This window comes from Pan paniscus, chromosome 13 (genome assembly GCF_029289425.2).
Source record: "Pan paniscus chromosome 13, NHGRI_mPanPan1-v2.0_pri, whole genome shotgun sequence".
Classification (NCBI taxonomy): Eukaryota; Metazoa; Chordata; class Mammalia; order Primates; family Hominidae; genus Pan; species Pan paniscus.
Window position 1 is genome coordinate 67771789 of NC_073262.2, and position 23264 is coordinate 67795052.

At 35.0% G+C, this 23264-nt stretch overlaps 1 protein-coding gene across 8 annotated transcripts in view; it reads right to left on the bottom strand.

Annotated features, from left to right (window-relative positions):
• SCN3A (sodium voltage-gated channel alpha subunit 3) overlaps positions 1-23264 on the bottom strand; it is a 116888-nt gene that overhangs the window by 22943 nt on the left and 70681 nt on the right. For all 8 annotated transcript variants that reach the window (XM_034954407.3, XM_008974399.4, XM_034954411.3 and 5 more), the window contains 6 exons: positions 20869-21042; positions 19569-19925; positions 17260-17730; positions 5089-5209; positions 3452-3606; positions 2520-2693 (listed from right to left, as the gene is read on the bottom strand). In XM_034954407.3, coding sequence (XP_034810298.1) covers positions 2520-2693; positions 3452-3606; positions 5089-5209; positions 17260-17730; positions 19569-19925; positions 20869-21042 — 1452 coding nt within the window. The remainder of the gene's footprint in view (positions 1-2519; positions 2694-3451; positions 3607-5088; positions 5210-17259; positions 17731-19568; positions 19926-20868; positions 21043-23264) is intronic.

Genomic DNA, 23264 nt, shown 5'->3' on the forward strand with positions numbered 1-23264 from the left:
TAGACAGAGAATTGAAGAGGTTACATTTTTTACGCAGACCTATTTCTCAAGTATGTGAATGTAGTTTTCGAAAGATACATTTGAAAGGAAGTTTTTTTGGTGTTCTGTTTATTTTCTTGCTTCATTGATTGCTTCCTTTCTTTACCTTTCTGTGACTTTAATTTTGTTACAGTGATATACCCTATGAACTTTAAACTCTTTAAGTCCATTTTATTTGTACTTTCAAACACTGTTTTAACCTTATATTTACTTTAGCTTAGTGAATCCCCAGTACTCTGAGGACAAGCTGTTATCTGAGGTTGCATTAATTCATGTATTTAACCCCTGCTTTGGGAAAATTAAGAAAATAGACCCATTTAAGATACAGTAACTTGCCCAAAGGAGGAGGCTTTCAGTACCCAGTTCCAATCTGCTAATTTTGACTCACTAAAAGCAAAGTAATTTTGGGGCACCATTCGTTTGTCATTCATTGAAACATTACTCAATAGATGTCTAAATGTCTGTGTTAGGTGTGCAAGGATAAAAACATGATGGAAAACCTCCAACCTCAAGAGATTTTTACATCATGATCATGTTTTCTATATAAGGGGAGTACATAGAAATACTCGAAGTACAATGCAGTAGTTCAGTAACTGTAAGTCAGAATTTTCTAGAAAACTTCTATCACATTTTAAAATAATCTTGCTGGGCACGGTGGCTCATGCCTATAATCCCAGCACTTTGGGAGGCCAAGGTGGGTGGATCACCTGAGGTCAGGAGTTTGAGACCAGCCTGGCCAACATGGCAAAACCCTGTCTCTACTAAAAATACAAAAAATTAGCCAGGCATGGTGCGGGCACCTGTAATCCCAGCTACTCGAGAGGCTGAGGCAGGAGAATCACTTGAACCCCAGAGACGGAGGTTGCAGTGAGCCAAGATCACGCCATTGCACTCCAGCCTAGGCAAGAAGAGCGAAACTCCATCTCAAAAATAAAAAAAGATCATAATCTTCATACATGATAAAAATCTTTTTGAACCGGAAAGGATCATTGAATGTATTTACTGTTCCATCTTCGACAGAGAAGGTGGAGATTTTAAATGCTAAATCTCAAAGCCAGTCTGATGCCAGTCTGATACATACACACACACACACACACACACACACACACACACACACACACATATTTGCCTATTACAACTAATATATTTATAATGGATCAGTTAGGCAGAAAATCTATGAGGGAAAGGAGCACTGAATTGAGAATTAGTAAATTTGGACACGTATCAACTTTATTATTAAGAAGCTGTGTTATCTCCAAAAAATATTTAAACTGAGGCTTTAGTTTTCTCATGTCTTGAATAAACCCTAGATATTCCTTAAGGTCCACTCTAGCTGCGGAATGTGAAAATACTAAGTTTCGATTTGTGCATAGCTTTTCAGAGTTATGTTGAAATTCATCTCTATTATTAATGAAAGGCCAGCCAAGGAAATTGAAAGTCATTTCTGGTCTATTAAAAGTGACTTGACAGCAGATTTCTTATCAACTTAAAGGGTTAAACACATTTTGGTTATATAATTGTGAATATGTGTTTGTGGGAGGAAGAAGAGTAGAATCTGGATAGACCCAGACTCGTCAAAAATGAGAAAAAGAACGATGCACACATATGGCAATTATTGATTCATATTGGCAAGTGTTAGAGCTAAAAATAAGGAGCTTTGTGATTGCTAGGAAATGGCTAGAGATAGTATTTGAAGCACCTTGTTTTGTTAGGAGGCTGTGAAGCCTTGTGCAATGGAATATCACAGACTACAAGGAATCAGAGGACTGTCATGTTGTCCCAGTGCCTCTCCGTCACTTGCAATAAAAAAACAGGCTGCAAGTCAGATAGATTCCATAATTGGCAATGTTCCTATGACTACTCACCCCAGGGTAATCAGATTCAGAACAGACCTACACCTAACTCTTTGCATGTAAATACCTGATTAGCTATTGGGATCTAACTACTGATTTAAAAATGGAAATGCATTTTGTTGTGTCTGTGGGTATGTGGCTGTGGCTGAATGAACTCAGTACATGGGTTAATTTCACAGTATTTAGTCACACGTACTCTAGGAAGGGATTAAAGTGCAGTTTACACACTTTCTGACCTTCAGTCATTTTCTATTTTGCTTCTTGGAGATGTTTGTTTGTTTTTCTAAACTGAACTGTTAATAAGCTAAGTGCTTACATCTGTCAATTAACATAATATTTATCTATTACTTACCTTGAGGCACTTAACTTTCAGAAAAATAAAAGCTGTCTGTTTATGGTAAAGAACAACTCTCCCTGTGTTTGCTCTTACCACTGCCCATGTTTTTAGGACCTCCTCTACTCTTTCCCATGAGATATTCCTCATTGTTGCATATGTTACAGTTTTGTTTAAATAACTGCATAATTATGTCATTATTAGTGAAAGTCAGTTTTAATAACAGAAATATATGAAATGTCAAACTTGCCTCTTTTAAAAACAATTTTATAAAAATCACTTAAGATACTTACATCAACGATCAAGAAATCTAGCCAGCACCAGGCATTAGTGAAATATGTTTGAAATCCATAAGCAACCCATTTGAGAAGCATTTCCAGAATGAATATATAGGTAAAGACTTTGTCAGCATATTCTAGCATGGTTTTGATAGTCTTTCGCTGTTCAATGTATATATCTTCAAAGGCCTATGAATCAAAAATATTTTATTTTACTTAAATGGCTTGCTTCTTCTAAATATTTGAAAAAAATTGCTTAGTATAATAGTGAGTACAAAACAATAATTTGATTATTGATATTTTACATAAACATTGAACATCAGACAAAATCTAAAGACTAAACTAAGTGCGAAAATGCTGGCAGGGAAACGTCATGCCTTTAGTGATTTAGAATGTGCTGTCTTTCCTACTTCTCACCCCTAAGTCTCTATCTCAATTACTGTTACAAAGACATGCTTTTAATGAAGTAAGATGAACTCAGAAATAACTAGAAGTTCTGTTAATGAGGGACAGAATTGGCCTATTCAAACATTACTTTCTACAATTTCCTGAATGATCTGGCTTATTTTGAGAGAATAAGTTGATTATACATGAAAAAAAACCCTAAAATACACTTTTAGTCCATAAATGTTAATACAATTATTAGGGAGAACTGGATAGTATTTGACAGGGAAAGTAACGTGGTTACAGAATGTCTCTGCAAATGGTTGTCTCAGTAAGGAAAACATCTGTTAGATAAACACCAGATGAGAAATTCCATCTGGCTGTTTCATGGTGCTGATTTGTTCAGAACTGAATTTTGCATCGTTAAACCTTGGGTGCCAAGCTCTGCAAGACAAAGATATGCCTTTTCTTTTGATTCTGAAGCTCAGTGTTTGCATCTGGTAATTTTGGAGAATAAACTATTTCACCAGAATCTGATTCTTGCCAATGTGCATTTCACTTACCAATGCACCACTACTGAGAAGGATCATGAACACAATGAAAGTCTCAAACCAGTTGTGCTCAACAATGCTGTAGCAGGTTTTTCGAAGATTCCACCAGATCTTCCCTTTGCCTTCTTCTGTACTTACTTGACAGAATGGAAACTTTTTAATACATCCTAAAAATCAAATATAGTTAATTAAAAAATATATTTTAATCTTAAATAGGAAAAAATAAACTTTCTTGCTCCTTCCCCACTCCACTTCCAGGTAATCATTTCATAGGGTAACCATCTCCTTCATTTCCTAGTTATCGTCAGCATCCCTCCTGTATAATGAATTATTCTCAGACTTATATACTCAGCCAGCTACTTAGAATTCAAGGAAATATTTTATCTAGATTTGCTTAAGTAACAATGGTTTCATTCTTCACCACCAGTCAGGATTATTTTGCCTCAAGGCCATTGATGAAAATAGTCCAGGTGCATCTCTCAGGTTTGAGGCAAAACTACATGTTTGATTTGTTTATTCATATTTTGATGTGATCCTGGGTTTTTAATTCTTTTCATGCACACATGCACAGAAAATCTCGCTGTCTTCCCAGGCATCAGCCACTGTCAATTTTCCGAAGCTAATTTATTTTTCAGCCTCAGTGCTTTTCTTAGTCACACCTATGACTTAGCTCGTCAGTCAGTATCTCTTTTCCCTTTGTCCTCCCCCTCCTAGCTTTCGCATTATTTCTAACTCCCATCCACTCTTCTGCTGTAAGTCTCTGAGCTACTACTCATCAGATTAAGTCCAATCACATTGAATAATAGATATTCATTGATTTGTGTTCAAGACACTGTGCTGCTTTCTGTGAGAACAGCTATTGCTTTCCCTGCCAAAGCTTCACAATACAGTTACATCTCAAAACAGCTCTAGCCAAAGCACATTAACCACATTGGAACTGTAAGGGAGGGAATGTAATTACTGTAGCATCTATAAATCAAATCACGCCATTGCCAAGGAGTTCTGAAGGGATTACAATATCAATGACATGACATTCTAGAATGCCATTTATCTCATAGGGTCAGCTTCCTCACATTATGGAGAATGAGAAAAAAAAAAGACCTATCAGATCATTTTAACTGTCCAGGAATAGTCACTGCCGTAAGTATAATCCAGAAATCTAGAGAGATTAACTTTTTAAAAGACAAAAAAGGAAAATAAAGATAAACATGCCTTCACTATTTATTTTAAATATTTTTCTTATTTAATTTAATTTATGTATTTATTTTGAGACAGGGTCTTGCTCTGTTGCCCAGGCTGAAGTGCAGTGGCATAATCATGGCTCACTGCAGCCTCGACTCCCTGCAAAAGCTCTAAGATACAGCTGTGGCTGAGGTAGCAGCGACTACAGGCATGTACAACCATGTTGAGCTAATTTATTTTTTCTTTCTTTATTTTTTTTTTTGTAGAGGCAAAGCCTTACTACATTTCCCAGGGTGGTCTCAAACTCCTGGGGTCAAGCAATCCTCCTACCTTAGCCTCCCAAAATTTTGGGGTTACAGGCATAAGCCACCACACCTCGTTTCATAATTTTTTTTTTAAATGAGGCATATTCAGTCTCCGTAAAGAACAAGGGGAGATTGTATTTAATCACATCAGAGCTTGTTTACCTTCAGTAAAACAAGCTTCCGGTTTAAGGTCTTCTTCGGGTTCAGTTTCAGCTTGTTCACCTTCTCGGGGTAGAACAACATCAACTGTGCTTCCTTCAGATGAGCTGGTTGCATTTAATTTCTGGAAACAAAATCCCATTGCAAAGATGTGATTTTCCCCCTTTTATTTAACTAACTGGGAAATACTGTGTCATTGTGTGAAAAAAAAATGGTAGTGATAGCATTTAACTCTATTAGCATTACTGATCATTATGTACTAATAATTTAACATAAATCAAGTTGTACTATTCAAAATAACGTGACTACTGACCTGAATCAGACAAAAAAAGTTTAGACAACATTCAACGTGCGTGGTCTGGAATGGATGGATTATACTGATTAACTCGTTTAATGATCTGCATTTGTATATGAATGCCATATGAATATAACTTAATACATTGAGGCCAAACCAAGAATAGTTGGATAAAGTGGTATGCTGACATCTAGCCATGATTATGTTAATTAAAATACATCAAATCAAATTTTAATTTCCACCTCTTCAGATGGAAATTTTCAAAGGGCAAAGAATATTACCAGTTGTTTCTAAGTATTGTCCATGTTTCTATAATTTTAGAAAGAAAGAGCAGCACATTAACATTAGTCACAGTCATTATATTTCAACTTTGAGCTCTATTTTTCTCTGGCTTACATAATTTTCTTCTTATTTTACTAGAAGAAAAATGATGGATCTCTCTCTTTTTTTGAACTGCATAACTGAATTCAATACTTGTCAAAGAATTCTAAATGAAATGGAAATTTCCTCATAAATGGCATTGTCCAGAATCTCTATAGACTTTCATTAGGAGCACATTCTGAATTCATTGTGTGATCCGGCTGTGAATACTTCCTTTAACTAAATCATTGTGACATGCCACATGGCTAGAAGAGCCACTGTAATATTACAAGAATAAATAATAAGTACTCTGAGATCACTTGGGAAGACAGGATTGTGCAATGTTTTATGAAAACAGATGCAAAGACATGACACACAGCACAACCTAGATAATGTAAAGCTTTTAAGATGAAACAATAGTGCATGGACATGTTAATGATTTCAAAGCCCCCATTAACTTTGGTAGCTGAGTGTTAGGGTCACTCTGCCAAAGCCTTCTGAAAGAGTTACTGTGTTATTTTTAAAAAGGCCATAAACACAGTTCATGTTGGGGAAATTTGGCTCAAAATTCCTGATTTAATGAAGACGTAATGCAAATGTAGTTTAATATTTTACAATGTGAACTAATTAAAGGGTAGTATCCAGATGATACTTTCTGTGGTGTTACTTTAAAGTTGATATTAACCTGACATTAGCCATGTCCAAATATATATATTATGAAAATTACTTTAAGTCAAAATACAGTTTTTTAGTAGAGTACCCCCTAGGTTGGAGTATGGTAAATAGAGAAGCTAGGCCATCACTTTTGGCTGATAGTTCTTAGGGTCATGATAGCACAAATTTTTTTTTTTTTTTTTTTACCATTAATTTCCTCTACATTATGGAGAGGTGGGAAAGCCAAGACATCTTCTCCTCTCCTAGGATTTTTCTGCTTCTTATAGCCAGGATATTTTTATTCATTTAAGAAAGACCTAGGAAAATTACTGCTGGGTAGAATTGTAGCAGCTTCTGGTGTAACTAAGAAAATACTGGATAATTGTTTGGTCTCAGCCACTTTTTCTTCCAATTTCACTGGTAGTTTATGGGTTAATTACTATGGCTTTTGATGAGTGACAGAAATTAATATCCACTTTATAAGTAATAACAATAAGAAACCAAAGTATTTGAGGTTAGTTATAGAAAGTTTCATGTTTTTTTGTCCTCTTGCCTAATCCAAACTTAATAACTTCTGAGCCTCATCATAGTAAACCTCAACTTCCTGTATGAAGCCATTCTTTCTTACATGATTTTCTTCATGCTAAATTTTATAGAGCATTTAATCTATTATACTTGTTTCCTTTGACTAAATATTCTCCTAAATATACGTACATATTTACATACATCTATATATACACACACACGTATACCAACTACATACATATACACACACATATATACCAAAAGATCCAGTATATCACCAAGTATAGAATAGACACTGAATAGTTAAGTTGAGTTCATGAAGAGTGAATCGATGAATGTTTGAATACCTTTTAATGTCACTTTATAGAGAGAATTATAGTCTTTAGATAATTCTATCTCTCCATTTTGATATATAAGTCAAGTCTGGTCCTGAGAGAGTCTATCTAATTATATTAGAAAATGCATTGTCTTATTAAATAGGAATGATTTAATAAAAAATAATATGTTAATAATAAAAAAGTAATTATACATGTATACACACACAGGTACTTTTCCATTTGAAAACTTTAGAAAATATACTCACCCTTCACTTCCCATGTTACCACTGCTAATATAATTGTGAGATGTTTAATTTTTCACATTATAATTCTTCCATGTATTCTGCAGGTGTCTTATGTTTAATACAAATACATACATATTTAAAGCAAATCCTTTACAGCACAAGTCCTAATAACCACTAACCTGAATGACAACGGAATCAATCGTTTACACATATGGACTTCTGGTTGTATTTTTTTGTTATTGGGAAGGTCATTAGATTACATATATTTTTGAATGTGATTAACTTGTTTGGATATACATAATCTCTAATAGCTCTGGAGGTTATGTATTTATACATCTTAAGGTAGAGGGGGACAGTGATCACAGTTCACCTCTCTCCTCCTGGCATTATGAGGCACAACATATCTTTTGACAATGGACAAGGAAAAAACCCTGCCACCATTCTGCTATTGTCCAAGGAGTAGAACCCATTTCATGGAGAATTGCTTTACAGTTATTACAGAGATTTTCTGATTATAAAGATAATCTTTCAGGCTCTAGAAAGCCCCTCAAGGAATGCTCAGAGGGAATCTTGGCAAAGCTTTTGCAAGCTCCCAGGACTCTTACGAACCAAAGCTTAGAAGACAGTAGATTAGTTCGCATTTCACTAAAAAGTGTTTTATGGGAGGCTTCCTTATCTATGAAGGTTGACATAAAGTCAGCTTTCCCAAGTTGAAGAATCTGCCTCAGTCATGATTTAATCTTTTTTTTCCCCCCCTTGGGACAGGGTCTCATTCTGTGGCCCAGACTGGAGTGCTGTGGCATGATCATGGCTCACTGTATCCTCAACATCCCAGACGCAACTGATTCTCCCATCTCAGCCTCCCAAGTAGCTGGGGCTGTAGGTGCTTGCCACTGTGCCTGGCTAACTTTTATATTTACTTATTTATTTTTTTGAGATGGAGTCTCGCTCTGTCACCCAGGCTGGAGTGCAGTGGCGCAGTCTCGGCTCACTGCAAGCTCTGCTTCCCGGGTTCACACAATTCTCCTGCCTCAGCCTCTCTAGTAGCTGGGACTACAGGCGCCCGCCACCATGATCGGCTAATTTTTTGTATTTTTAGTAGAGACGGGGTTTCACCATGTTAGCCAGGATGGTCTCGATCTCCTGACTTCGTGATCAGCCTGCCTCGGCCTCCCAAAGTGCTGGGATTACAGGCGTGAGCCACCGCGCCTGGCCCACCTGGATGATTTTTAAATTTTTTGTAGAGATAGGGTTTTGCCATATTGCCCAGGCTGGTCTCAAACTCCTGGGCTCAAGTGATTCATCCACCTTGGCCTCCCAAAATGTTGGGATTATAGGCATGAGCCACTGCACCTGGCCAATTTAATCTTCTTAGTCAGAAATGCTACTACATTATTTTTTAATGCCCTAGGTCACATATTTATCATAGGAAAGTACCTATGTTTTAATTGTATGAAGTTATGAAAATATTGTATCAAATTTCTAAAGTTATGCATTTACCTACATTTATAAATTAAATTGTGAATCACCTTCTTATTAAGTTACATCAGCTTACGAATTATGATCTACTACCTGATATGCTTTAGTCACTGGATACATAAAGAACTTTACTGCTGTATTTTTTAAATCACTAATGTACACCCTGAAAATGTGTACATTTAAAATGTATATAAGCATTTTAAATTGTATACATTTATATAATACATATCTATACTATATGCATAATTCTATACACTGATATAATCTAAATAATCTAAACATTTTCTAAATAAGTTCAACACTTTGGCATTCACATTCTAGTGAAGGGTGGTTTGTGATACATCTTATTATAGCCATAACCAAAATGACCTTCAAATGTATTTAAAAGCATATAACTGATTTAAAAGCAAGTGACCAATAAATATAAAGAATAACTTACTTTCTTTATATTGCCATAGCTGTGATACTACAATGATATAAAAAAAGCAAAGAAACCTGAAATTAAATTTACCATATTAAGAAACTAGAAGACTATACTAAATAACTGAAGTAGTTAGAAAAATATAATTTGGAATATAGGCATAATAATAGAAAGCTTCCATATAAAACCACATAGTACAAGTTCAAACTTGTTTTCTTGTACTATTTTCTCCCTACTCCTCCAATATTTTATGGCACTTAAAGGTTAAATTCTTCCATCCCTTGTAGAAACGAGTGGGTCTACAGAGGGATGATGGCTTATGCTCTACAAATGCACGCTGAAAGCAGGTTTTAAGATGCAACATTCTCCAGGCCTAATTCAGCCGCAGAAAACATGCCTGGCTGTAGCAGAAGCCCGGCGCAATGCTGTGGAAGCCGCACGCTGATCCAAGAACCATGTCCTCAAAGACATGGTACCTGAATATGAAGTTTTCAAGAAGGTTAACTACAAATACCACTCACAGGAATGGGTTATTTCAACATAAGAAACAATAGAGTTAACACCCAAAAAAGGCCACGAGACCATTCCCCACCGCCCAATAGAGTGACCTTATATAGAAATTCCCCCATATGACAAATATTGCTCTTGAGTTTTATCCAATTAAATAATGAAATTTAACTTTCAGAGATAGAAGAGAATGTTAGCAACTGGCCTACTTCCACTGAAATGCGCTCACATTTCATTTATTTTCAATCAGCTATCAAATATTTGACTCTCACAAACTGCTGTATGATTCAAGAGGCAAAATAAAAGATTCAGCCATTACAGATTGCCTTTAAAATCTAGCCATTTCTCTAAAAAGTTGTGGATTTTTGTCTTGCTAGTAGAAGAGGAAAGTTTTGGTCATACACACTATCAGGGCCTTAGTCTGATCTTTTGGATATGCATAACCATATCTTGACTTATGATATTTCACCTGAAAAACAAGACAGCCACACAGTGAAGCCATTGGGTTGCTTGTCCTAGGCGGGAAGAAAAAGACCAGTAGCTCTTTTTTTTTTTTTTTTCACGATCACTTATCGAAAGATTAAAAATATGAACCACCACCATCTGGTTTGCCTGGACATATATTAAGTGTACAACATCCCCGGAGCTCCTTTTATTTTTAAAATAGCCTGAATAAGAACATGGTATGTGAAACTGAAAATAATTACGTTGTAGTTGAAGAGTAGGGTAAAAGAGCATCAAAAAGGAAAAAGAAAAAGGCCATTTGTTTTCAGAAAGGATACAAAAGTATTCGTCTGAACCAGCTTTAATTTTTTTTTTTTTCAGCAGAAGTACACTAAAGCACCAAGACCATCTTTAAAGGTTGAGATGGGTTTAAAATGGCTATTCACACACCCATCTGCTCCTCTCAAAAATTATCTCACATTCAATTTCACAAAGAGCATTTGGAAGACACTGGCCATGTAACAGAGAAACTGAAAGCTAGAGTCATTATTCCATTGCTTTCCAAATTCCAAAAACAGCACAAAGTCATGTCCAGAAGGGCATGTGCTCTGGACCTTAGTCAAACATCTACTTTCAAAGTTTCCATAAAGACTCTGAAAAGGAGGGAATCCTGTTATAAACACAGTGTAAATAATAATATGCCAGTACCATTTAATTCTATTCTGCTGGTGAAGAAAAAAGAAAAAGAAATCAGATTTTCTTCAATGACTAATAATGTTGTTTTATTCTAAATCTAAAAATTTGGTGCTGAATAAAAATTGCATAAATCACCATGGACTGTATCTTTGTTACTATTTTCCATTGATAATTTTATTTCTCATTTTTTTTGCAGTCTGCAACTAATTCTCAATTATCCCTAAGGAAAATAAGAGTATGCATAAATTAAACCTAGAGACAACCCCAAACTAATTAGATATTCCTTGTCACCAGAAGCCTTGAAAACTGCCCAATATTTATGAACTCTTTACATTTCCTTCAAAATTTCCCTCCCAGAACCCGCACTCTGGCTGAGATTCCAGTAAGCAATGGAGAAAGTTGAGTGAACAGAATAAAATAAAAGCTCATTACGCCACAAATCTACAATAATCTTGGGAGATTCCCTTTACTCCTCACAAAACTAAAATTAATAATTAATAACTGAAAATAGTAAATTTTCCAAGTCTCTTTTTTGCCTGGTCAGTTTTGGGTAGAACATTTAGGGAGAAATTAACATAAATCATCGACATTTCAAATAACAAATGGGTACACTAGGCCAATTACTTAATGATCAAGATATAATGAATTTTCATCCCATATATCATGATGTTTCCTTTTTTAAGTTACAATGATCACTATGGTTTTGCAGACATAACTTTTCCCAGCCTACATGAAAATCCAAGATATGTGTTGCCCAAATGCATACAGACTATGGCCCTTCATCTCCAAACCTCAGGATCACCCTATTCTTTTTTTTTTCTTTTTTCTTTCTTTCTTTTTTTTTTTTTTTTTTTTTTTTTTACCGAACCTTTCCCCCAAAACATGAAAGCAAACATTTTCATCTGGAGCACATGAATTGGATAGGCTGAAAATTATATTCATAGATGTGAATATAATGATCTGAAAGTGGCAGTACTATCAGAAAAAAACCCTGTGAGACTTATTTTGGTAATACAATTTACTTATAAAGGCTGAATCAACAATAAAAAATTGTGGTCTTATTTTAATGAAATAAAAGCAGAGAAACAAAAAAATGCATGCCCTCCTACATCCCTGACTATATTGAACCATAAACATTCCTATCATGTTTTAAAATAGATATTACAAATCCTATAGAGCATGCAATTGGTTTTAAAAGGCTAAAGACTAAATTAGAAAACTCATTAGCAGAATTAAATATGATGTTGGGATTGCCCATCTCGCCTGACCATGCTGTGATGTGTCACACGATTCAGCAGAGAGCAGCTGGGCAAGTCTAGCACTTCCTTGCCATGGCAGGGGAAGGAACATAGCTGAGTAGCATGCAGGCCAGTCAAAATTCATTTAGAACGTGATTGTACATGTACAACTTGCTTGGATAACCTGGGTAAAAGTGGTGGCACGAGCCTCTGGCTGGTTAAAAAACACCAGAGCTGCATTCTTGATGGCTCCAGCTTGATTTTACTCCTGTGAGAAGTAAGAATGGTAAGCAGTGAAGGTCACAGTATGATATTGCTAGATTGTGTTTGGAATTCAACTTCAAATATGACTGTTAAAAGCATTTATTCTATATCCTTCACTTAGGAAGACAAACCAATAATCTTTTAAGAATTAAATTGCAAAAATTCATAGTTATATAAATATTTCAAGAAATTATGATTATGAGAACTTAAAAAATATAAAAACAAACAAATTCTACATTAGAGCTTCTCAAAAAGATTCGCATAATTCCAAGTTTTTGCAAGATTAAAAAAATCACTATTTTGAAATCCATGCCTTCAATTTCCTGAACTTTTTTCATGCAAAAGTTTATATTTGCTTCCATACCAGCCTATTTATGTTAGTGGTATTCATATATACAGATGTAATATATATACACACATATATAACATATATAACAGCAATTCCCATGTTTATCTCTAAAAACTTCTAGGGATCATTTCTCTTTAGCTGCGATAGTCAGGTATCCTTTATTATGAAAATGAACAGAGGAAATACAGTAACTAGAGTTTCCAAATACCATCTAAATTAATGATTAATTTACTGTCTCCTCTTCAAGCAGACATTTCATGCAAGTTTTTTGGTGAAAAATGTATAACTCTGGTGGGTTTAACTTATGTGAGTGCTCACTTTATTAGCAAAGAGGAAGGATATTCTGTGCTCTGCAAAGTAGAGTTCAATGTTCTCTTGCTACTTGTGTCAAAAACCTAAGAAACATGAACCAAAATGTCACTTTATGGATATGTTATTTTAAATGTGTTCGTGTGTGTGATAGCTATTAAAAGGGAATAACCCAGCCAATATAAGTGTGCACCTGAAGTATGCTAGCAGCTTTTGGAAATTTCAAATCAAAAATGCACTTTGCTAGAATTCATTTAATCTGCTCTATAATATTAGAACATGCTGGTATTGGCTTTTTATTTTAAAAACTGTCTGCATTTTATCTTGTGTGTGAGCATATATGAGAGTTCCCTATTACTTTTTTGGTGGGTTTTTAAAGTATTCATTTTACCAAATCATTCATATAAAATTTATTGTTGAATTTAATATTACTGTGCAAGATAATTTGAAATTTTATTCTAGCTTTATAAAAATATATGCCTTTATATTTATTTAGTGATTTTCCCACTAACATATTTATATATATTAAATAATTTCTTTACATTTTGTAATTGAATTCTATGTATTCAAAATTTAGCTTGAAAGAGGAGGATAAAGTAGGTATTTAAATCACCCCATAAGACATTTTTGTTCAGGTAAGAAATGTTTTCCAGGTACATAACAAAGGAGAGATTTATATCTTGTTACTCTAAATTTATGATGTTTAAGCCATTAAAAAGGCATGATAATTAGCAGTCATTTGAAATATCTGTGGTCATTATGAAATTTTAAAAATACTTTGGAAACCAACTGTTCGGTAGGAGGAAATTAAGATATTTACTTTCCATAAATCTGATGTCAAAAAATTCTATCGTATTAATCTAGAAAAAGTTTTTCTATCTTTTAGCTTTTCTACCTCTTTTGACCCCAAGTTTTTATGCTACTTTGTCTCTAGTTTTCTCTTTTTTCTTTCACTTTATAATTACTTATTTGATGAGCTCCTCCATTTTCAGGGAATCAGGTAATTATAAAATCTGCATTATCAAACATTATACCTTATTTTTAAACCCTGACCTCTAACTCAGACTCTGTTTCCCAACACCGACACTTCTAATTCAGTATATCCCAATTGAACTCCTTTTCCAACATAAACTGGGTAGCCCTTTTTAAAGACCATTTCAGAAAGTGGCATTGCTGTTTTTCCATTTTCCCAGGTTCTTTAGTAGGTTTGTCAAGTTGCCAATGAGTCTCAATTCTCATTACTTATTGCCCTAGCTGAGAATTTTATCACCTCATTGCTATCTAATGATTATCACCATATTCCCCAAAATAATCTTTCTTATCTTTCACTCTAAACTGTTTTACTCTTTGATATCAAATAAATGTTCTTAAAATACCACTTTCCAATTGCCTTCCCCTGCTTCAGAACAGAAAATAGCTCCCTATTAACTCCAAACTCTTTGGCTTACTTTAAAACTTTATAATCTGAAACTACCTCACACATTCAAACATATTTTCCACTATATATTCAACCAACACTTACCTCATGTAGATTATCACTGCATGATAATCTGCAATGATAACCCTAAACTGTCTTTAATACCAAGCTCACTGTCAGCTCCACCTTTCCTTTAGTAAGCTTCAGCATTTTGCTTTCTGATAATCTATATTTGACCCAAACTTTGAGGTCTATTTCAATTTTATCTCTTCCATTTAGCAATTATTCTTGCTCTCCTCAATACCTATAGCCTTACATGCAACCTGACAGGATTAAACTTTTTTTTTGTTTGAGATGGAGTCTTGCTCTGTTGCCCAGGCTGGAGTGCAGTGGCGCAATCTCCGCTCACTGCAAGCTCCGCCTACCGGGTTCACACCATTCTCCCGCCTCAGCCTCCCGAGTAGCTGGGACTACAGGTGCCCGCCACCGCACCCAGCGAATTTTTTTGTATTTATTTATTTTTTTTTTAGTAGAGACAGGGTTTCACCGTGCTAGCCAGGATGGTCTCGATCTCCTGACCTCGTGATGCACTCGCCTCGGCCTCCCAAAGTGCTGGGATTACAGACGTGAGCTACCGCGCCCAGCCAGGATTAAACTTTTTAATAGTTCTTTAATAATTTCATGAGTTCATGTTAGCTTACTCAAATATGTCAAGATTTTCTTGAAGGAGAGTTTTGTTATAGAGCTCTCCTTCACCCCTAGTATCCAGCAGATTGCTGAATTCACAAAAAGTGCTCAGTAAGTTCTTGTTAATTGACTGGTATTTCTTCTTACATAAATTCATGCCAGGTGATGGGAAATAAAATTAGAGTTGAATTCTTAGTTTGTCAGAATGAGCAACATAAATTAGAGTTGAACTCACTTAGCAGACTTTAAATGGAATTCAGAGAAAAAATATCACTACTTAATTTTGTATGTATTTTACCTTTTTCAAAATATTTTCCAACTTATTATTATACTATCTTTCAGCAACTCTAAAATACATGAAAATAGTCAGGAAGCTATGAGTTGTAAGATTGTCAGCTACCTATTATAGGGATTTCAGATCAAGTTTTGTTGATACACTTATTTAAAAAAAAGAGTTCCAAAATATGCTCACGAAATCAGACATTGTTGGTTTGGTTCCCACTGTGTCAACGTTATACCCTCAAGCCAAAACCTGTCTTTGATAACTCCATCTGTGCTAGACTTACTTCGTACTCATATATATTAAACGTCTATAAATAAATAATAGTAAAGAATTTTAATCCTCTTTTCCACAACACAGGATTGAAGAATTAATAACATTACTACTATGATAGAAACTTAAGAATACTAATCATGCAGTAGGAACAATTTCCTTCCTTGCTTGCTTCCTTCCTTCTTTCCTTCCCTCCTTCCCTTTCTTCTTTCTTTCTTCCCTTCCTTCCTTTCTCTTTCTTTTCTTTTCTTTCTCTTTCTTTATTTCTTCCTTCTTTTCTTTCTTTCCTTCTTTTTTCTCTTTCCCTTTTTTCTTTATTTCCTTCTTTCTTTCTCTTTCCCTTTCTTTCCCCTTCCTTCCTCCCTCCCTCCCTCCCTCCCTTCGTTTCTTCCTTCATTCATTCCTTCCGTCCTTCCTCCCTCTTCTCCTTTCCCTCCCTTCCTCCCTCCCTCCCTTCCTTCCTTCTTTTTTCTCTTTCCTAGTAACACAACAATAAGAGTAGGTTTATTAACCTACAAAGTAACTATAGCCCTCAAGTGAAGCTTTTAAAAGTAGTTCTTAGTATTTTCAAGTTACTCTAGAAGACTATAGATCTGCTCATCCTTGACTGGGCAAAATATAATAAGTCCTACTTGTACTTTCCTAATGTGTATAACACTTTCATAAATGAAACACTATCATAGTGAATAAGACTTTCAGAGGTTAACAAAAGTACATAAAGTTTTCACATAAAAATCATAGCAAAACCTAATATAGAGAGTAAGGAGATGACGAAAATAAGTTATTTTTTTAAAGAACATAATGTAGTTGAGAGCGTAATGTACTAAATAACATCTCTTTTTTGGAAGGCTACTTTTTTTTTGAGATAGGGTCTTGCTTTGTCACTCAGGGTTGAGTAGAATGATGTGATCGTGGCTCACTGCAGCCTCTACCTACTGGGCTTAAGCAATCCTCCCACCTCAGCCTCCTTTGTAGCTGGGACTACAGGCATGTGCCACCATGCCCAGTGAATTTTCGTATTTTTTTGTAGAGAGGAGATTTTGCCATCTTGCCCAGGCTGGCCTCGAACTCCTGGGCTCAAGTGATCTGCCTCCTTGGCCTCCCAAAGTGCTGGGATTACAGGCATGAGCCACCATGCCCAGCCTAAAAGGCCACATTTTTTAACCACATTTTCAAATGATCAAGAAAATGAATATACTTAAGACTCAGAATGGTTTAATTTCCTGTGAAAAGTTGGAATTTTTAGAAATCCATTTCCCAATAAAGAGTATCTTGTGATTTTCCAACATCACTATATACATATGACTTTCAATATTGCTTTTTGATAATGCATATAAGCACAATGAAAATAGTAAATAACTGTAGTACATGGTTATCATAGGAAATGGAACAAAAAATTTAAAAGCATTCTTACCTCTTTGCTTTCTTCTAGTTCTGACTCACTGCTGAACTCTTCAGTATTTAAGTTTTCAAAGTCAGACTCTCCAACAGCAATTGGCACTGTGACGGTGAGGCTGGGGTTGTTTATGAATGACATATAATCATTTTCATCGATTACGTATTTTTCAACACTGCTTCCGGTACCTACACCACTGGTGGTTCCATTCCCATCTCTAAGATAATTAAGCTCTTTGCTTATTTCAATTCCAGTATTATTGGACATGCAGCTGTCTATCTTATTGCCTTCATGGATTTCTATAACTTTTGGCTTTCTAAAAAAGGCTTTTTGGAAACACTCCCGCATCTTATTTTTCACATAATCAATTCCCTTTTGCATTCTTCCTACTGCAATCTGCAGATTATTCATTTCATTGTCATCATCAGTAGCAGCAAGGTTGTCTGAGCTAAATGAACTCAACAATAAGGCCAGAAAGAGGTTCAGAACCTAAAAGAAAAAAAGAAAAATGTCTATTTTAATATTGAAATATGCATTTAAATAACAGCCTAAAAAGGGAACTCATAGATCTTTGCTAAAATTATTTCAACAAATGTTTATTGAATGCTTACTATATTTCAGATGCCATGTCTAAGTCACACACTCTTTAAAGGACCTAATATCCTGCTCTAAGGGCAAAATGATAAAACAAGCACATCTTCTTTTTTTCCTATTGGGAGGGACAATAGGAAAGCAGAGCTTCTCAGATTTAAATGGTGTCTACTCAGGTTTGCCAGTGCAAAGACAAAATCCCACCCTCAAGGATTCTGCCAACGAGAGAGAGAGAGAGAGAGAAAAAGATACTTTCATCTTAATCATTTTATCTTACTTCATCTTACCATTTTTTTTCCTAGGGAATTTCTAGCTTCGTGTATATAAAGAATGAACTTATTTATTTAATAGCCTGATGATATGTTCCAAATGATATACTTGAAATACAAATTCCTTTGGCCCAATGGCCACAAACTTTTATAACAGCAGAAATTTCTAAGTGCAAATTATATACGATTTAACACGTTTCCCATCAAATACACTTTGAAATTTATGTGTTCAAATAGCTCAACAGATGGAGAGAAATCTAAAAGTATACCAGGGTTCAGGCTAGACCCACATAAGTTACTTCTCTTTTTCTTTCTTTCTTTCTTTGTGTGTATGTGTGTGTGTGTGTAGAAAGTATGAGGCGATTTTAACTTTCAGAATATCATGGGATATGTGAAAAAGTTACTCAGCCAACTGATAAGTTATGGTTAATGCAGGAATAATTCATTATTTCTGATGTAAAAGAAAATTTATAATAATATTTTTAGCCTGAAATGTAGTTAGTGATTGAGTTTCAGAATATGTTACACTATAGGAAGACATGCAAGGCAAAAGCCCCAGTTTGCTTCCTTACTTCTGTATCAGATTTTTTCAGAATCTAGAGCTCCCTAATTTACTATTCTGGAGAAAAAAATTACATGTTCGTAGGTATCCCAGTAGCATTCTTTTGAACAAGTTTATCTGAAATGTATCCCTCAAAGGAAAGGCCCAATATGATGGCATAAAGAAATGCTTTGCCCACGCATGACTGAGAAATTTAAGCATTAAACATATAAATATATAAACTATGCTTTTACATTAGTGATTTTAAGTCACAGTTAAAAGTAACTCCTTTGAGTCTGGACAATGTCCATACATATGAATAATTTAAACTGTAATAATTGGTTTTCCTATAGTAATGCAAATTCAGGGAAGAAAACATTTTGTCCTCTTCCAAGTTACTTGGATAATTACAATGCATAGCTAAAATATAATGGTCTACTTCATTGAAATGTGTCCTCAAAATTTGGTACTATGCAACCTATGTCTCTGAGTAAGCAAACCACATGAACTATGAACATGCAAAGAGCAATTTGATTATAGAATAGATAGTTGTCTTTTTAGATTTAGTAGAGGTCATTTTCTTATCAAAACAATATTAGGATACAATTCTTCTTAGTGATAAAAATTTACTTTCTTTGAAGAAGAAAGGAAAATCTAATATTTATGCCCCCAGGCATTCATAAATACATCTGATTTAATCTTTGCATTAAAGATATGATTTCAGTTTTATTATTCCAATGTCATAAAAAATGGGAAACCAGAGCCCAGGAGAAGTTAAATAACTTGCTCATTATCTGAGTGCTAATAGGGGGATTTCAGTCTAGGCCACTTACTATAAACCAGAGATATGTTTACTACATCTGGCCACGTTCCTAGCTACTGTCTGCTCTTGTTCTAATTTATGAGCATTTGTACTACATACGTACCACAAGGTTTCCAATGACCATGACCAACATGAAAACAATAAGGCACATGGTTTGGCCAGCGACCTCCATACAGTCCCACATGGTCTCTATCCACTCTCCACACAGCACGCGGAACACAATCAGGAAGGAGTGGAAGAAGTCGTTCATGTGCCACCGTGGGAGCGTACAGTCATCATTGATCTTGCAGACACATTCTTTGTAGCTCTTACCAAAGAGCTGCATGCCGACCACAGCAAAAATGAAGACGATGATGGCCAACACCAAGGTGAGGTTTCCTAGAGCCCCCACAGAATTGCCAATGATCTTAATTAGCATATTTAGTGTGGGCCAGGATTTTGCCAACTTGAAAACTCTAAGCTGTAATCAAGTGAAAAGATGCTGTTAGTAGTAATCATAATATAATTTTAGACATTATTTTATTAGTATGTGGTATCATAGAACCACACGTGGTAGATGTAAAAACTCAAAATATACTGAACTGATTCAATTTCAAATCCAGAAAAAATAGTGTTAACAATATTAGAATTGTAAATCTGGTCATAATATCATTTAAGTGCAAAAATAAAAATAAAACATTTCAGAAATAATAAATAAAACATTTCTGATTCATCCAAAGATATGCCCATGTAAACAAATGGTATTTTGATTAGAGACTTTTTAAATTAGCAAATAAATGTTATCTTCAGATTCTATTTTAGACAGTAAAAAGAAATATTAAAAGTATAAATCATAGATTTTTATAGGCCAATATAAAAGTAAAATAACCTAAATGATGTGATAAAAATGTACAGAAAAAAATTGAAAAAATACACATTTTGCTTAATTTTCAATAACTTTTACATATTTCTCAAAATTTTGTGATAATTCAAAAATTTTTTATACAATTATTTAAGATACTAGTAACATCAAATATTTTCCCACATGTTGCTTTAAAACAGTCCCCATTCCTAGAAGTAGGGTTAATAAAAAGCTAAAATTAACTGGGGTCTAAAATTTTTATTTGCGTATCTTTACAGACTGTAAGGCCAAAAAAGCTTCATAAACTTAAAACACAGTTTTAGAAAGTACTTGTAGGTTTTCTAATGTGCCCTACATACCTAATCATTATAGAGTATTTTGAATGCTTTCATCATTCTTAGAAAATGGTTTAGCTTTAAAGAGGATGTTTACATGTTTTCTTAGAATGTCACATATTGATGTAAATTTAAAATTAAAATTAATAATTATATAAATATACATTGATTCAATTTCAAAATAAATGTTGTGCCAATGAGCGACAGTGATATATATAAATAGATACCAGTCTGAATGATCGCAGTACAGACAATCCCTCCACATTTGACAGACCAAGCTCCATTAAACTGAGGCTGACAATAATTCCATCAAAGATATTCCAGCCCTCTTGGAAATAGTAATAAGGATCCATGGCAATGATCTTGAGAACCATTTCTGCTGTGAAAATCCCAGTAAAGACCTAAAAAATAGAGATCAGCACTACTTCAAGAGCACTGAAAAACACTGATGCTACACGAATTTATAAAGAAGAACATTAACAGGAATAAAAATATCTAAAATTTAAAATGAGAGAATGTGACAAATCAATTCAAGTCTAGTTTTTTTATTTTCATTTTTTATTTTTATTTATTTTTATTTATTTTATTTTATTATTATTATACTTTAAGTTTGAGGGTACATGTGTACAATGTGCAGGTTAGTTATATATGTATACATGTGCCATGCTGGTGTGCTGCACCCATTAATTTGTCATTTAGCATTAGGTATATCTCCTAATGCTATCCCTCCCCCCTCCCCCGACCCCACAACAGTCCCCAGAGTGTGATGTTCCCCTTCCTGTGTCCATGTGTTCTCATTATTCAATTCCCACTTATGAGTGAGAACATGTGGTGTTTGGTTTTTTGTCTTTGTGATAGTTTACTGAGAATGATGATTTCCAATTTCATCCATGTTCCTACAAAGGACATGAACTCATCATTTTTTATGGCTGCATAGTATTCCATGGTGTATATGTGCCACATTTTCTTAATCCAGTCTGTCATTGTTGGACATTTGGGTTGGTTCCAAGTAATTGCTTCAAAGAGAATAAAATACCTAGGAGTCCAACTTACAAGGGACGTGAAGGACCTCTTCAAGGAGAACTACAAACCACTGCTCAATGAAATAAAAGAGGATACAAACAAATGGAAGAACATTCGATGTTCATGGGTAGGAAGAATCAATATCGTGAAAATGGCCGTACTGCCCAAGGTAATTTATAGATTCAATGGCATCCCCATCAAGCTACCAATGACTTTCTTCATATAATTGGAAAAAACTACTTTAAAGTTCATATGGAACCAAAAAAGAGCCTGCATCACCCAGTCAATCCTAAGCCAAAAGAACAAAGCTGGAGGCATCACGCTACCTGACTTCAAACTATACTACAAGGCTACAGTAACCAAAACAGCATGGTACTTGTACCAAAACAGAGATATAGATCAATGGAACAGAACAGAGCCCTCAGAAATAATGCCACATATCTACAACTGTCTAATCTTTGACAAACCTGAGAAAAACAAGCAATTGGAAAAGGATTCCCTATTTAATAAATGGTGCTGGGAAAACTGGCTAGCCATATGTAGAAAGCTGAAACTGGATCCCTTCCTTACACCTTATACAAAAATTAATTCAAGATGGATTAAAGACTTAAACGTTAGACCTAAAACCATAAAAACCCTAGAAGAAAACCTAGGCATTACCATTCAGGACATAGGCATGGGCAGGACTTCACGTCTAAAACACCAAAAGCAATGGCAACAAAAGCCAAAATTGACAAATGGGATCTAATTAAACTAAAGAGCTTCTGCACAGCAAAAGATACTACCGTCAGAGTGAACAGGCAACCTACAAAATGGGAGGAAATTTTCGCAACCTACTCATCTGACAAAGGGCTAATATCCAGAATCTACAATGAACTCAAACAAATTTACAAGAAAAAAACAAACAACCCCATCAACAAGTGGGTGAAAGACATGAACAGACACTTCTCAAAAGAAGACATTTATGCAGCCAAAAAACACATGAAAAAATGCTCACCATCACTGGCCATCAGAGAAATGCAAATCAAAACCACAATGAGATACCATCTCACACCAGTTAGAATGGCAATCATTAAAAAGTTAGGAAACAACAGGTGCTGGAGAGGATGTGGAGAAATAGGAACACTTTTACACTGTTTGTGGGACTGTAAACTAGTTCAACCGATGTGGAAGTCAGTGTGGCGATTCCTCAGGGATCTAGAACTAGAAATACCATTTGACCCAGCCATCCCATTACTGGGTATATACCCAAAGAACTATAAATCATGCTGCTATAAAGACACATGCACACGTATGTTTATTTTCATTTTTTATTTTTATTATTATTTTTTTGAGACAGAGTCTCCCTCTGTTGCCCAGATTGGAGTACAGTGGCGCGATCTTGGCTCACTGCTCTAAGTGATTCTCCAGTCTCAGCCTCCCAGGTAGCTGGGATTACAGGCATGGGCTACCTACCATGCCCAGCTAATTTTTCTAATTTCTGTAGAGACAGGGTTTCACATCACGTTGGCCAGGCCAATTTCGAACTCCTGACCTCAAGTGATCTGCCCGCCTCAGCCTCCCAAAGTACTGGGATTACAAGCATGAGCCAACACACCCA